General features: G+C 34.6%; 1 protein-coding gene across 1 annotated transcript in view; it reads right to left on the reverse strand.

Annotated features, from left to right (window-relative positions):
• Positions 1-3,097: 3,097 nt before the first annotated feature.
• The window catches only part of VPS13A (vacuolar protein sorting 13 homolog A (S. cerevisiae)), a 159,579-nt gene continuing 146,034 nt past the window's right edge, over positions 3,098-16,642 (reverse strand). The window contains exons 69-72 of the mRNA XM_004677556.2: positions 10,660-10,745; positions 9,585-9,708; positions 5,545-5,619; positions 3,098-3,354 (exon numbers count right to left, since the gene is read on the reverse strand). Coding sequence (XP_004677613.1) covers positions 3,304-3,354; positions 5,545-5,619; positions 9,585-9,708; positions 10,660-10,745 — 336 coding nt within the window. The 3' untranslated portion in view covers positions 3,098-3,303. The remainder of the gene's footprint in view (positions 3,355-5,544; positions 5,620-9,584; positions 9,709-10,659; positions 10,746-16,642) is intronic.

The raw sequence follows: 16,642 nt of genomic DNA on the forward strand, positions 1-16,642 counted from the left end.
GCCATAGCCACTTCAGTGCAAGTTCAATCACCGGCCCCAGAGGTGACCCACATGGTGCCCCAGACCTTTCCTGTCTTGCCTGCTGCTCTCCTCAGCAGTGTACTTTGTCAGTCTACCTGTTCTGCTCCTTATTCTGTCTCTGGTGATTCCTCTCACTGACCCTGCACCTCTGGCCTGTACCCGAGTTCTGTATGCATAAATAAATCAATCTTTAAAAAATATGCTGGTTTTCAGTTTCATGACTTATTAGTAGGTTAGGACATATAGCTTGAAAAACACTGCTCTTGAGGATTTCAGATAATTTTGAAAGGGAAACATAAAATGCAAAACCCTAGAGCCCAAACAGACTTTTCTGAATTGTATGGGGTGGGACATGAAAAGTCCCAGCCCCAAATGGCAACTTCCACAGTCAGTATATTTAGCACACACTTTCAGCTCCTGCAGATTCATTAATACATTACCTCATGCCAATCTTCTTAACATAGAGTCTTTTGATTGACCTGAGGATCAGCTAATACTAAATAATTGTATGATACTGAGTAATAAGAATAATGACTGAATAAGATGTAGAAAATGCAGCTTTGCATGCATTTACTGGACAGCATTAGGCTACTACTGTAGGATATTTCTAAAGGAAGAATTAAGTGCATATGAGATATTACTTCTACAGCTATGAGAAAAAAAGATGTATTTATAATACAAATATAAGTTAAAGAAAAATTTCTTATATATTTGGAGGCCACAGTCTAATTTAGGAATGGATTTAGATTATGGAGGAAAGAGGCTGAGGGAAGAATAGCCTACTATAATGATTTTTTTTAGAGACCAGAAAATAACTCAGCTGTCCTAAAGTAAGTGTGGGAAAGAGCCCAAGCTCTTGCTAAGATTACAGGACAGTCAACACACACACTCTGTAGGAAGGAGGCCATCAGAGACATGCACATGCTCTTTGGTTCAGACAGTATTTTGTAAATGTGAAGCAATCACAGCTTCTTTGTGTAGCAGAAATCATAGCTAGTTCTCAAGATCATAGTTGGCAGAGAACATTCTGATATACTCACCACATGCCAGAAATGCTAGAATGAAAAACCTAGGGCTATAACAAACAAATAGTACAAAGAAAGAAAGGACACAGTACTTAGAACCTCATTCTACAGTAACTACCTAATAACTAAAACAAGCAGTTTTAATGAGTCAGTACGTATAGTTAACATAATTCAGGGAAGACTGTTTTCAATTAGATTCTAGACCTTAGTATTTCAAGAAAAATAGAGGAATATGGAATCAAATAACTAATTGTAAAATGTTATGCTAAAAAGTTTGACACACTAGCTAGTGATCTACTGACATTATCTGTTTAAATTAAGACAACTAATAAACTACTGCTCTGGAATTACAGAACAGTTCCTTATGTGGCTTCTATGCTTAGAGACAGAACAAGTGATGAGAAGTGTTGATGGGCAGAAGACTGGTTAAGAAAGATATTTCTATGTTCTTACTGATAAGAGAACAGGGAGGAAAGGCACACTGGGTTGGCATGTATACTTGTTTTAAGACCCACTCTTTCTGGCCTCCAGAGGATACTGGAAGAATTTCTATCCTTCTTCATGAAACACACAAGAGTTTTACATTTGTTCTTGGAAAAAAAAATGAAATTGGAGTAGTTAAAGAGGTAGTTGGTTAATGGCAGGGATGAAACTGCAGTAAAGAAACACTTGGATGAGGACACTCTGATGAAAGTTTCCTGACTACATCTACTATTAGGTATAATTATTAAGTATGCAAAATTAGAAGAGTTTAGCAACAGAGAAAACATGCATATTACTTTGACAAAGTTCATCATGGCAGAACATGTCATCATGTGATTTGAAATTTTTCAATTTATGTTCAGGAAAGAAAAAAACATTTTTTGGAGAACTGTTGATAATAAACAATGTTTTTGTAGTTGGAGGAAAATCAATGATATTTAGTGGCAAGATCTTGTCAACAAGAACTCAATTATAGCCTGGCATGGTGTTTATGTTAGCTTTTAGAAAAAGCAAGGATTTGAGAAGCTTGAGGAAATTTCACAACCACTTAGTATGTAGTCTCCAATTCCAAATACAGGTTAGAATAATTTGGTAGTACATACAACATGCATCAAATACACTGGATATATTCAAGAACTAAGACACTGCATTATTCCTTTCATATATTCATCCTTTTTAACTTGGAAAAGTCCATTAAGGTAAAAGAATCCTGGACAAAACCAAGGAAAAACCGTCTAATTTCATTGCTATTAATGTGCAGCCCGTGGGGTCTTTGATCTGATTAAGTTTTACATTTAAAAGAATGATTCTCACTGTTTAACTATAGAGAAAGCACACCAAAAATTCTCAATCTATTGCCAACAGGACAGGTTACTAGAACTTAGGGTACAATTACTTGGAAATGTTTCTACAGTAACTAGAAGTTGTTTGTCTTGTAGCATAACTCATTATATCTAAGATGTTGGCAATTTAGTTTATTTCATATTACCAGTGGAAAGAAGTTGGTATTGTTAAGGCCTTGGGAATTTTCCTTTAAAGTTAGAAACATTTAAACATGACCTGTGTAAGCTAAGTAGATCCAAAGAAGTTGGTTTGAAGAAAGTATTCTAAGGCTTCAAAATTCCTAGAGGGACTTTTCCCTTTTTAGGTATGACACTCATTTCCTCAAGCCTTTCTTATGAAGAGACAGAGGAAATATAATTCAATCTATATTATATAAAAAAATACTGTGTAAGCTATGCATTTAAGTATAATTCAAACCTAAGTTTTATTTTAAAAATAATGAAAATAATACCAAAATATTTATCTATAAAAAGAACTCCATGTTTCTAAGGAAACCACAGCTCAAATTCTCTGGCTGATACTACTAAGTCAGTATCTGATTTGATAATTTACCCGTCACTCATTCCGGGAGTCTGAAGTAAGCATGATAGAAGTTTAGAATAAGAATTAGGAACAACATCAAATTTAGCTCCATCTGGAAGCTAAACAGATGCAACTTCTTCACTGCAGATAATTACCTGGAGCAAATATTTAAGATAAAAGAAAAATTATAATGCAATTAGAATTTTAATCAGATGCATGATTCAAGTTAGAAAATCAAAGGAATCCCCAAAAGAGTTGAAATATCCTAATTATGTAGCTGTTTTAGTTGATTTTTTTTTTTTTGGTACTTGAAATTACTTCTGTACTATACATCGTAAACAGGTTTTGGATGGTACAAGATGGCAACTGTAATGGTTTATTGCTGTGAGTCTTCAGGCAGTGTTCTCCATCATAGGCTGGGAGAAGGTTCTCTTGCTTCTTCTAGTTTGGTGAGAATCCACTGTTGTAAGGAAATAAATCAACATTTACTTACTTCAGTGAACTTGCAATGAAACTCAAAGTGAAATAAATGGAAATCTAGATGTTGGCTCTCCAGTTTAGATATATGCTGACAGACAATAATTAATTCATCCTGCATAAGAGATTAGTCACTCACTTAAATGGCCCAAATGGCACAAGACAATGGTACTGGGTTTAACAGTAGGAATATTCTTTTTCTAAGGTATTTAGATAGGGATGTTCATCTTTAGAATAACTAAAATGAACCATCCTGAGAGAGGAGTAACTGGGCACCTGCACTGAAAAATTCTGTGAAAACTGATGATGCAAAATTCCTTTCATCTATCTCAATTTTATATCATAAATCTTCATGATTCCATATATAGGATTCTACTGACTGAGCAGCAATAATCACAAATAATTCTATAGTGGCTGCAGTAGCATAACAACATTTTTAAACATTCATTAGGTCCTCTTATGATACAGTTTCTATTATGGAATGATTTGAAATCACAAAAATAAAATGCAAGTGAATTGGAAATTTCTCTCCCGATGTCTGTTACTATTGGACCTACATGACAGATAAAAGCTTTGGAGGTCAGTGATATTATTCCATTATGAAACATTTTAACTTTAACTGAGATATCTGTGCTAAAATATATATATATATATATATTATTTATAACCGTTTATTTTTACATCATTTTGTACATTTTTTTTCACCTCAATTGTAATCCCCGTGGGTTTCCCATCACCAAGTCACCTGTGTGCCATCACCATAATCCCGTGCACTTCCCTCTCCCCACCCCCCCCCCTTTTTTTTTTAAATAACTTAAGAAGAACCTGATGGGAATAGATTTTTGAGTTCAGTAGTTTTTTTCTGAATGTTTCTGGCAGCAGGAGGATTAAAGACAAGACTTCAGGCATAAAATAACATGGTAACAGAGATTAAATGGAAACTATATTATAGAGAAACTATAACAGCGATTAATGTCCTTCAGAAAGGCAGCGGCCTGAAAGTCATGATATATCCTCTCTCCTCACTTCATATAATACACATATTGAGGCTCAAGTCAGTTTATTCCATTTACTTTGTAAATTACTCCCTTTTTCAGTTTTACACTATTAGTGTGCCAGTGTTGCTTTAAATCATAATTTCTAGAAAGCAAACCACACAGTTTATCTCAGCGGTCCAATGTTCCTGGTTTGATTAAGTGAACTGGCTAACAGTCATACCTAGCAAGAACCAATTCAGCAAGAAATATGGGGCAGGGAGGTCCAGGGAGATTTAGTAAAGAAGCTCTATGTCCCTATTATAAGTTTCTTAACACTGTGAGTACAATTCAGTATAAAGAACAGCATCTTAATTGTGATCACTGACGTGGATAGTCAGTTCATAATGTTCTTGTTCTAGACAATGTATTATCCTTGTAATTGCCGTAATCCCTAATGTATACATAGCATGATTCAGTTTGAATCATGCCCATTTTGACAAAACTGAGGTTAACAGATGTCCCCAGGGTCCTTATCAAGAAGTAACAGAACCAACATTCAAATCAGATTTTCTGATTACAGGTATAGTTTGTTTTGCCTAGCAATGGTAATTTTTACAAATCATTATAGCTATACAATAGAGAAATCAATAATATAAGATTATAATTTTCATGTTGAAGCCAGTAAGTTGGAATATGAATGAAATTTATATCTTTTTTCAACAAAGTATTACTATTAGTATTTAAAACAAAGCACTTAATATGAGAAACAAGTAATTTTCAGACAGTTCTTCAATCTAATGAAAAATAGTTTGAGGAAAATATGACTTAGATACACATGTAAAAACTGTCAAATTTTTACATTAATAACAAAACATAGTTGCCTTAAAAAATGCCCACCTGGGCCCTCCCTGGAGTTCGATCCTGCCCACCCTGGAGGTGGATCCACAGGGCCTGGCAGACCTTTCCTGACCCGCCCACTGCTGCCCTCAGCAGAGTACTTCCTCCATCTGCCTGTTTGCTCCCCACTCTGTCTCTGGTGAATTCTTCTCACTGTCCCTGCACCTCTGCCTGTGCCCCAGTTCTGTATGCACAATAATCTTTAAAAAAAAAAAAAAAAAAAAAAAAAGGCGAAACTTACATGATTTTATAACTGAGAAACTGCTATCTGTTTAAGAAAAAAGGTTCATTATATTTACCCTTGCATCCTCTGGAGTCTTGAAGTTTATTATCTTTCCAAATTCTTTGGCATGGAAAACAGACTTAACTCGTTCCTATAAAGAAAGAAAATCACTTCATTAAAATGCAAATCCAGGGCTCCTTGGTGACTCAATGGGTTAAAGTTAAAGCACCACATTATAAAACTCTCCAAAGCCACTACAGCAGGAGTTTGATCCCCGGCCAGGGAGGTCACCCACATGGCGTGGCAGACTTTTTCTGACCCGCCCGCTGCTACCCTCAGCAGTATACTTTGTAAATCTGCCTGTTCTGCTCCCCATTATGTCTCTGGTGAATTCTCTCACCCACCACACCTCTGGCCTGTACTCCAGAGTTCTATAAGTATAAAGAAATAAATCTTCAAAAAAAAAAAGAAAACCTAGCTACAGAAACAGAATAGATAACATACAGCATCATATATCTGTGCTGAAAGAGTCTTGTTCAAGCTGTATAATTTTATAAAGTTAAGAATGGGAAACCAAAAAGAATGAGACACAAATGGAAAAAAACTAAATTCTAAACTTAGCAATCCACTTTCAATAAACCAAAGTTAAAAATCTTGGGTGAGATTTCAAACGCTAAAGACAGAAGATGGGGTGAAGATAAGTCTGAGAAGAGCATCAGTGTTTATTTTCTATTCTCCCAACTGAGAACAAATTTTCAGACAGTTCTTCGTATCTAGACATGGAATCATAATGAGTTCAGCTAAAAAACACAAATGTGTATACACATTCATATACATGTTGCATGGTTGTGCATGCATGCATGTGGGTGTGTAACTTCTGACATTTTAAACCAATCATGCAATATGGTTAATAACCAAAGAAATAATGGTGAGCCCTAGTTTCTATATGAATGTCACCTTTAGCATCCTGTTCAGCACTTGTAGAGAAAAACTGCCCAGGAGGTAGATGTTAAGTTTTAGAGGGACAGACAGAAAAAAAAAAAAAAAATGTGATTACTGAGGAGGAGGGTATTGTTTACCTCTGTTAACTATGGGCAGGGTCACAGAAGAAGCAATGTAGCAGTTTTACTAGTGTGACAATTCTGTCATATATCCATGTAAAAATAGACCCAGAAGAAATTAGATTCTTTTGGCCTTCCCTGGTGATGTGACGGGTTAAAGCACAGCACTATGAAGTTATCTGCAGCCACTGCAGCATGAGTTCGATCCCCAGCCAGAAAGGTGACCCACATGGTGTGGCAGACCTTTTCTGATCCTCCCGCTGCTCTCCTTAGCAGTGTATTTCAGTCAATCTGCCTGTTCTGCTCCCCACTCTGTCACTAGTGAATCCTTTCACCCTCCGCAGCTCTGGCCTGTACCCCAGTTCTTGTATGCATAAATAAATACACCTTAAAAAAAAGAAATCAGGCCCTCCCTGGTGGCGCAGCGGGTTAAAGCACAGCACTGAGAATCTGAGGCCACTTCCGCATGAGTTCGATTCCCGCCTGCTGCCTTCCCCGGAGGAGACCACATGGCGAGCCAGACCTCTCCTGACCCGCCCACTGCTCCCCTCAGCAGTGTACTTCGTCGATCTGCCTGTTCTGCTCCCCACTCTGTCTCTGGTGAAGCCTCTCACCGCCCCTGAGCCTCTGGCCTGTACCCCAGTTCTGTATGAATAAATAAATAAATCTTTAAAAAAAAAAAAAAAGAAATCAAGTTCTTTTATTTAAAAAAAATTTAAAAGGTATGACTTTTGACACAAGGAAGGTCTCTAGAAAAGGCAAAAGGGAAGGAAATACTAAGCTTACGTTTAGGTAGAGAAAAAGATACAATGAGAGCAGAGCCTAACAGCCACCATCTATAATTTCATATGTGGGCACAGGGCCTTCCTTTTGCTGAGTAGAGATACTTTTATTCTTAAAGATTTATTTATTTATTCATACAGAACTGGGGTACAGGCCACAGATGCGGAGGGTGAGAGGATTCACCAGAGACAGAGTGGGGTACAGAAGGCAGATCAATGAAGTACACTGCTGAGGGGAGCAGCGGGCGGGTCAGGAGAGGTCTGCCTCACCATGTGGATCTCCTCCGGGGCAGGCGGGAATCGAACTCATGAGGAAGTGGGTTAAGCTTCTTAGTGCTGTGCTTTAACCCACTGCGCCACCAGGGAGGGCCAGAGTAGAGACACTTTTAATAGGTAAGTCAGTTTACAATCTTTAAGAACTAATAGCTAGTCTATGCAAGAACTACTTCATGCCTTTAGAATAAACAGTAAGACTGGGGAAATGGTTTTCACTGGTTAAAACTGGCCCCAATAAAAGCTCGGTTCCATAGGGTAGCACAAAAGACATATATTGCTCCTGTGTGCCTGTGTCCAATACCCCATCTTACAATAAAAACATCTTGAATATTCATTAGGTAACTGTTTATCATTTTCTCTCACTCAAAAATATCTGAGAGTTGACCCTTCCTTCTCTGTAGCACATGGTGATTCCCTTTTACCTATCCAACTGATCTAGCTAAGCTCATTAACCAAAATGACTGGTACAGAAAGAAGCAAGTGACCAACAACTGACAAATAAGACAAGTTCTCTGTTGAGCTAGTAGGGTAAAAGCCTAAAAATTCTGCTGGCCACTATGTGGTCAAATGATGACACAACCTGCTTGAGAATGAAGCCAACAATGAAGAAAGTAGATCCTAGAGATGAGGTCAGCAGAGGAGGAGACAAAAGGTGAATAATTGTGACTGACGTGATTTGCATACCTAACCAACAAAGTACACACTGAGACTTTTAAGTTCCATGAGTCAACTAAATCCCTCAAGTAGAAACAAAGCAGAAATAACAAAATAAAGCTTAGTTGGATTGCATCATATACCTTTCTACTAATACAACCAAAGTCAAAATGGCCTTACACTTAGGTTAAGTATCTTAATGCTAAATATATATCTTACATTCTTTTGATAACCTGCAACACCTAGTGCATTCATTAAAATTTACGATCAATTTTAGTCTCTATTGACTTACCAAGTACTAACAATTCACTCTATTTTATAGCAACTTATAGTACCAGGCACTGTAGCTACTAGTAATCAAAGCAAAATGAGAATGTTCTCTTCCTTAAAGAAGTTAACAGAAAACAAGATAATATCCATTAAAAAGGAAAGACCTGTCAATAATGACCTATTAGAGAGAAAATTCATCAAGAGTCTACTAGTGTGATTTTTTCCCAAGGAAAAACATTCTTTAGGAAATGCCTAGGCATTCTGAGGTTTTTAAATGTTTCCCCATTTTAGTGACTTGGACAGCAGTGGAGAAGGTAGAGTTCTGTTACTGAAAGTAACATGTGGGCCTAGGAATGCTGTTGTCAGTGCAATAGTAAATAAAGTTAACAAAGCTTTGCTTGGTCTACCTTTCTGTAAGCCTGGATAAGAAAGTAGTTATAAAGGAAAACAACACAAAGACAAAAAGGCATCTATAAATGATATAAAAACATAGCAGAAATAAAGTACACTATAGATCTCTGTGACTTATGGTAGGGTTCCAATCATGGTCAAGCCATCAGTTTAAAATGCATTTAACGTACCCAATCTACTGAACATGACAGCTTAGCTTTGCCTACCTACAAGCCTAAGAACACTAACAATAGCTTCTAGTTGGACAAAATCATCTCACACAAAATCCACTTGGTAATGAAGTGCTGAAAGTGTTGACTCCTAACCACTAGACCACCCAGCGGTAGCATCTGTAATAAAGTGCTGAATATCTCATATAATTAAGCCCAGGACTGAAAGTGAGAAATTGTCTGCAGCATATCAGTTGTTTACTCTTATAATCACGTGGCTGACCGGCAGCTCCAGTTCACTATCACTGCCCAGCTTCATGCGAGTATAGTACTGGTATCACTGGCCCAGAAAAAGATAAAAATTTAAAGGTTTCTGTGGAATGCATACAACTATTGCATCATGGTAAAGTAAAAAAATTGTAAGTCAATTTATTGTAAACTGGGCATCATCTGTATTTCCAAGCATTATTTTCATTTCCAACTTTTGTTTTTTTTTAAATCTACTCAACATACCTTAGCTTCAATACGCAATCTTCTCCCATGAACAATGAATGGCTCTTTAGTAAACTCATCAAAACTATACTGCCATTCACATGTAAGCTGACCAAATGTACCTTTTGTTACGAACAATACACCACTGCAAAAAAAAAAAAAAAAAGAAAAAAAATCACTTAAAAATTGCAACACTTATATTCAATAGTATAATTACAATATAATGTACACTGTGTAAAAGTGTGCATAGAACAAAGACTATATTCTGGATTACAGAAAACCTTAGTGACCAAGAAACCACACAAAGTATGTTCTCAAGTAATAATGAAACTAAATTAGAAAGTAGTAACAGAAAGTGACAATACTTTAGATGCTTAGAAATATACTTCTAAATAATTGTGTCAAATAATCTCAAAGGAAACAAAGTATTTTGAACTTAACAGCAAAAAAAAAAATACTACTACATTGTAGCTAACACAATGCTTAGTGGGAAATTTATAGCATCACATACTTATATTTTATAATTAAAGTGCTTATAAAATTATATAAGACATTTTATAAGAAACGGGAAAATTTACAATTGTCAAGAATATTTTGGGCAATTATTCAGGTTATTAATGTTTCAGAATTAAGCTTGTGTTACTAAGAAAGACTAATGTATTTATCAAACTACATCAGGAAAGTACTTAAAATTAATTCATGTTTTCCCTCAACATTGAGGGAAGAAACAAAACAATGAAAATGCATTTTGTCTATAATAATTCTACTTAATTCTACCTTCAAAGGTCTTTCTCCTACTGACTCTTCCTTCTTATTGCTATACCAATTCATTGTACATACAGAGGTTTCCTTAAGTAACATAATTTAAGTCAAATGTTTAAGGGAAAGCTGTCCTAGAAAAAGGAAAGCCAATCAGGATCACTTGGTTGATATACTTTTCACTAATCCTGGATTAGAGGGGTTATCAGAACCTCTTATCCCTGAAACCAGACTAAATTAATAACTCCTATAAACACTTGCCTCTCTGTATATGTTTGTGTCTACCCCTCTACTGTCCTTTTATATCTTTTTAACAAATTATAATGCTAAAAGTTACCTTTTGGTTATCATGAACATATCTGTTTTATTGATCATGACATGTGTGAAATATTTGTATTTTGCAAATCTCCCGTTTTCCATGACCTTAAAAAAAATGAGAGTGAGAAAATTGTTAATATTCCTACTCTAATATAACTGGTACCTTGCCCTGTAAAAACCATTTTCTCAGTGGGTGCAACTAATTATATATAGTAACATAGTAAATATATCATCAGAAAATTGAATATTGACAAAATCAATGGTGTTTCCTTCCTAAAAGCATGTTTGTACTAATATATTCAAGATTACTCAATTGCAGGAAGATCTTTAATGCCAGAATTTTAGCAAATTTAAAATGAACCTATTGAAGTTACTGTTGAAACTGTTAACATTAATTTTATGTATTATGTGGTTAAAGCTGTATGAAAACATATATACATATCACATAAATTACTGCTAGTACCTATCTAGTATCTTCCTAGAATTTCTCTATTTGCCTTATAAACAAGGCAAACTTTTAAATCATAAAAAAATGAGCTGACCACTATCAAACAAGATAGAAACTGTGGAAACTAATTCACCTATATATTGTTTTAAGTTTATTTTTAATACTGCTGAAACATTATCTCTACATGACAGTCAATAATTCTTTGCTCCTGAAAATAACTATGAAAAAATAAGCTATATACAAGAAGGATAACTATATAAACAAAATCATATATAATTCTATTCTCAGTACCACTTGTTCTGAAAATAGTTACTTTGTTTATTAAAACAGATTGTGGCCTGGAGGATGACTTTTTCAAGGCAAGCAGTGTAAATGTGAGTGAACCCCCTCAAGGAAGGTACATTAAAGTTTTAGCCAAGAATGTTAGAATATTTGAAGAAGTTCCAAAAAAGGATTTAAAGATTTTAGAAAATTGTGTTCCATGACACTGTATTAAAAACAAATTATTTAGCTTAGAAGAAAGCTAACACAATGACTCTGGCTCAGAGGCTGATGGGATAGTCTTGATTTTTATTGGAAATAGAAGTAAAAAGAAAAGCCGCCAAACTCCCCACCAAACTCTAAATACAAGATGAGTTATTATAATTAATTGCATGGAAGTGTTTTCTAGCTTCAAAGACGACAATTTTGAAGAAAGAGTATCTTCATTGTTTACTATAGTAGGTAAAATAAGTAAAGACAAGTCCCTTCAATTACAAATGAAAAAACAAACCCACAGGTGCAGATGAAATAGGAATTATTAGATAACATATCAAATACCAACAAGGAAGAGTAGAAATAATTTGCACATGAGAGTATATCTGAAAAATCTAGTACAGAAAACAGTTTATTTTATAAACACATAATCAACTTGAGAAGTTTAATTTTAAAAATTCCTATTTACAAAGATAATAAAATACATCTACTTGTAAATATAAAGAATAATGTGCACAATTATGTGATAAAGTCAGTAACTCTGAGAGGAATGAAAAACAAATTGAAAATGGAAATCTATGCCTTTTTCTTGGAAAAAAAAGAATGCATCGAAATAAAGATGTTATCCCACCCACACTTCTGCCAATTTCATACACATAGAGACATACACCATGACCCCAGAAGTTGCTTGTTAGTTTGTTTTGATCAGGGCAGAAGTAACTAGGCATAACTATGCTGACATTCAACTAGAAAAAAATGCTAACCACCATTAAATTATGAAAGAATGAGAAATATCCCAGCAGACATTTATACCATACAGCTGCAGTAGTAAAATCAGTATGAGTTAGTAGTTTTTATTACAAAGTCCAGAAACTGACCAAATGCACTTATAAATTTATAAAATTCTATTTCCCCAAACACATAAATCTATGAAATCAAGAGAGTACTTCAAATTAATATGTGGGAAAAAGCATGTATTATCAAATAAACAGTATATTAGGCAATTCCCTCATGAAAGCTGCACTCTTGTTATTCTTTGTATGCCAAATTAATTCATTACAAATCACTGCTTTAATATATAAAATGAGATTACAGTTTACTTCATTACAAATCACTGCTTTAATATATAAAATGAGATTACAGAAGTATTAGAAAGAATATTTTTAATAATCAAATGGGTAAAGCTTAACTATAAAACACAAAGCCCATAAAAGTTAACACAAAGAAATTGATAGCTATGTAAAAATTAAACACTAACGATAGCTATATAAAAATTAAACACAACGAGCAAATAGGAACTAAAGTAAAGCAATACAAAAATCAGAATAAATTGGGGAAAGTATTTATCAGTATAGACACATAGCTAACTTCATAACAGAGAATTCTAGCAATTTAAGTAAGCCAATAGATGAAAAATGAGGAACCAATAGGAAAAGGTAGAGTACACAAACAGTTCCGTAATAACAGAAACAAAATCTGAGCAATAAAAATGAGAAAATGTCTAGCTTAGCCCAAAATAAAAAATATAAAGTCACTTAAACAAAAACTTTGTGCAAATAATTCAACTGATAGAATTCACCGTATGAAAGAGTGTATTAAAAGTAAAAAACCCTAGAACTGTATAAATGAGTTATAGAACAGTTATTAAATGGGACATTAAAGAGTCATGAAAAAGAAAGAGGTAGATATGTGTGTTTATCTTTTCAGGCACAAAAGAAATCATCTTGTACCCTTCTTTCCTGTGTTCTTGTCAGGCTGAATAAGTAACTAAAATAGATAGCACCACGGGTAAGAAAAGGAAAAATAATTCAGTAACATACATATGTAGAATTCACATGGTTATAAATTCTAGTAAGTAATGGAGAGGACCACAGTACTTATTCTGCATTTCAGAACATGAGGCATTAAGGACAGAGATGGGGAGATTTCATATGGCAGCTAAGAAGGGCTAACCTCATCCTTAGTGAGTGTAAAGATGAACGTTTTAGAATATGGTCACTGATAAACCTAGATTGAGTGAGACCCTACATTCTTCAGGCCATAAACTGGAAAGCAATTAATTCTTGGACTAAAGGCAAAAGTTTAGAGTATGCTGCTCATTTGTTTGATAAGGGAGTGGCAAAGGACTTAAGAAGAGAAGCTTCTAACTAGCTTTCAGGGTCCTCACAACTTTCATCTCAAATCATTCAAATCAGTATGCATTCTTTAAGTAATGTCAGCAGACCTCTTGAAGTTCGGGGGGGGGGGGTCCTTAACTGACCTCTACTTTCCCTTACCAAGATGACAAGAAGTCTACTGTGGGCTGACTGAGAGAAGTCAGTTTGACTTTTAAGAGGCTGACTCAACAGAATTCATATAGAAACCTGTGCAAGATGTATAAAATGAAAAGATTAAATTACTGAAAAAGAATGGGAGAGCAGGGATTAAAAAAAAAAAATCCCAAATACACATGCAGCCTTATTTCACATATGCTCAGGACATTTCTAGAAGTTTTTGTGGGCAATAAACCAATCTGTTCACAGCTCTTATCTCTGGGTAAGTAATACTGGGGATGAAAGGGAAACATTCACTTTGTATCTCTAAATCATTTTACATTTTTTGGTATTTAAAATTATCTTGAAATAATTTTTTGTTCTGTTTAACATATGGTCAAGTTTTAAAGAATACAAATCTTGATCTCAAGAACATCACAAGTACTAGGAGTCGAGTCTATAAAACCCAGAACTAGATCACAACCTTTAAGTAACTTAAACAGCTATGGTTCAAGCTTCTGCCTTACTACCATGTAAACTTTTGTCACTGAAGTTGCGCTTACCACTCATCTCTTTCCACTTTTCAGAACTAAATAAAATGTGACATCTATATATGCCAATTTCAATAGTTACAGTAGCACCTGGAATAAAAAAAAGTTTTTAAAACCCTTAAAAAGTATTTCATGTGGCCCCCCCTGGTGGCGCAGTGGGTTAAAGCACTGCACTAAGAAGCTAAAGCCACCTCCCCATGAGTTCGATTCCCGCCTGCCCCGGAGGTGACCACATGGTGTGGCAGACCTCTCCTGGCCCAACCGCTGCTCCCCTTAACAGTGTACTTTGTCGATATGCCTGTTCTGCTCCCCACTCTGTCTCTGGTGAAGCCTCTTGCTGCCCCTGAGCCTCTGGCCTGTACCCCAGTTCTGTATGCACAAATAAATCTTTTTTAAAAAAAGTTATTTCATGCAACGTTTTTGAAGTTCATGGAGAACTTTAAATATAAAACTTGAAAGATGATTGAATATTATGGCTACAGTGATTTATTGAGAAACATAATGAACTTATTGTTATTAGAATGGATATATTTGAATAAATGGCAAAGATAAGTCCTCATAGATACAGCTGGTCAATCTCCATTACAGCATGGAAATATGAAATAAGAATATTATAAGCAGATGCTAAAACTCTGGAGCTAAATCTCAGAGGTAATTAAGAGAAAGTGGCAGGTTTTGAGCCAATGATCTGCCAGCATACTGTGCAAGAGTCTACAAATGCATGTCTTTGGTTACAATTTCCTGCCTATTTGACTTTATAAATTCACGATATATGAAGCTTGACATATTTCAAAATGTCATTTTATATTAAGCAAAATTTTAGACCTGAAAGATTATTATTGTCCAACCAAAACCAATCTCTTTCTTTTACATATGAAGAAACTAAGAATTAGACAAAGGGTCTTACACATGTAATCATCACAACACCCTTATGTAATTAGCCAATATCACAATTAAGTGACTCTGTTGGGGTCATATTGATAGATGCCAAATGACACAGAACAGTGTTTCTTTACTTTTAATTCCAGTGCTTCCACTCTACCATGATGTTTCCTCTTGTGGCATCTGCCATGTATTTCTCACAGTACCTCAAAATTGTAACTAGATGCTATAGTCAAAAGAAAAATGTGTTTTATAAAAATTACTATAAAATTGTTTTATAAAAAATAATATATGAATTACCTACCACTGTCTTGAAACTCTCTTTAAAAAATTAACAGAGAAACAAATTAAAAAAATGCACTTATACATAGTTGTTAAGATTGTAACAAAATGTACAATTATTGGTAAAGTAACAGCCCCTTTGTATTAGAAAATATAAGTATGTAAACCTTAGTTAAATAGATATAAACAAATCCAAACCAAACTAATCATACACTTAGATATAAACAGAAAGTAGGAACCTGAGAGGGTTATCTTCTAGCAGTCATATTTCCTGTCAGAAAAGACTCAATTATTTTAGGAAAATAACATATACAAAATGCTATAGTAAATGCAGATAACTTTGCTAACACTTTCAAATCATCCAAAAGTATTAAATAGAAGGTCTGTGTAACAAATATATGCCTGAAAAATAAAAAGTAGATGACAGGATCAAATTGCAAAATAGAAGGATTTAATCCTAAATAATGTTTGTAAAAGTGCTAATATTCATGAAAGATATACTTAAGAAAATTGGGTAAAGGATAAGAACCATCATCCATAAAACAAAACCCGAATCTGATCAGAGTTTGTTTTAGACACAACAGCCTCAAGAAACTATGAGGTTTTTTTTTAAAGATAGCAACATGGGTGATAAAAGAAAAACAAAATTTATCTAAAAGATGAAGAAGGCTACCAAACCAGAAAATCTTGCAGACAACAAATAGTTGTCTTATAGATTGGTTAATATGAATAGTTCAGAGGTGATAGGAAGAGGCTTATGAACTGGTTATATATAAAAATTACTATTTTTAAAAACAAAATTCATTAATTAAAGCATAAATTAAATGCTACAATTTCTCAATTATTTAAGTTAATAGTGTAATCAAAATATCCCTTTACAGAAAAATGAAGTTAGCAACCATGCATTTAGAATTCTTTGATAAAAGTATAGGGATAAAAATGTACTAATTCATATCAAATCAGAAATTTGAGGATCACAGCCAAGAAAAACAAGACATTCAACCAAGTTTTATAATTGGACATAGCAGAAATTATCTCCAGTATCAGTGATTTTCTTTACTTAACAGAATAAATGCAAACAAGCAGGAAGGCATGCCTCTCAGCTTATCCATG

This window comes from Condylura cristata, unplaced genomic scaffold, assembly GCF_000260355.1.
Source record: "Condylura cristata isolate star-nosed mole 26May11 unplaced genomic scaffold, ConCri1.0 scaffold00006, whole genome shotgun sequence".
In the NCBI taxonomy this organism is placed as follows: Eukaryota; Metazoa; Chordata; class Mammalia; order Eulipotyphla; family Talpidae; genus Condylura; species Condylura cristata.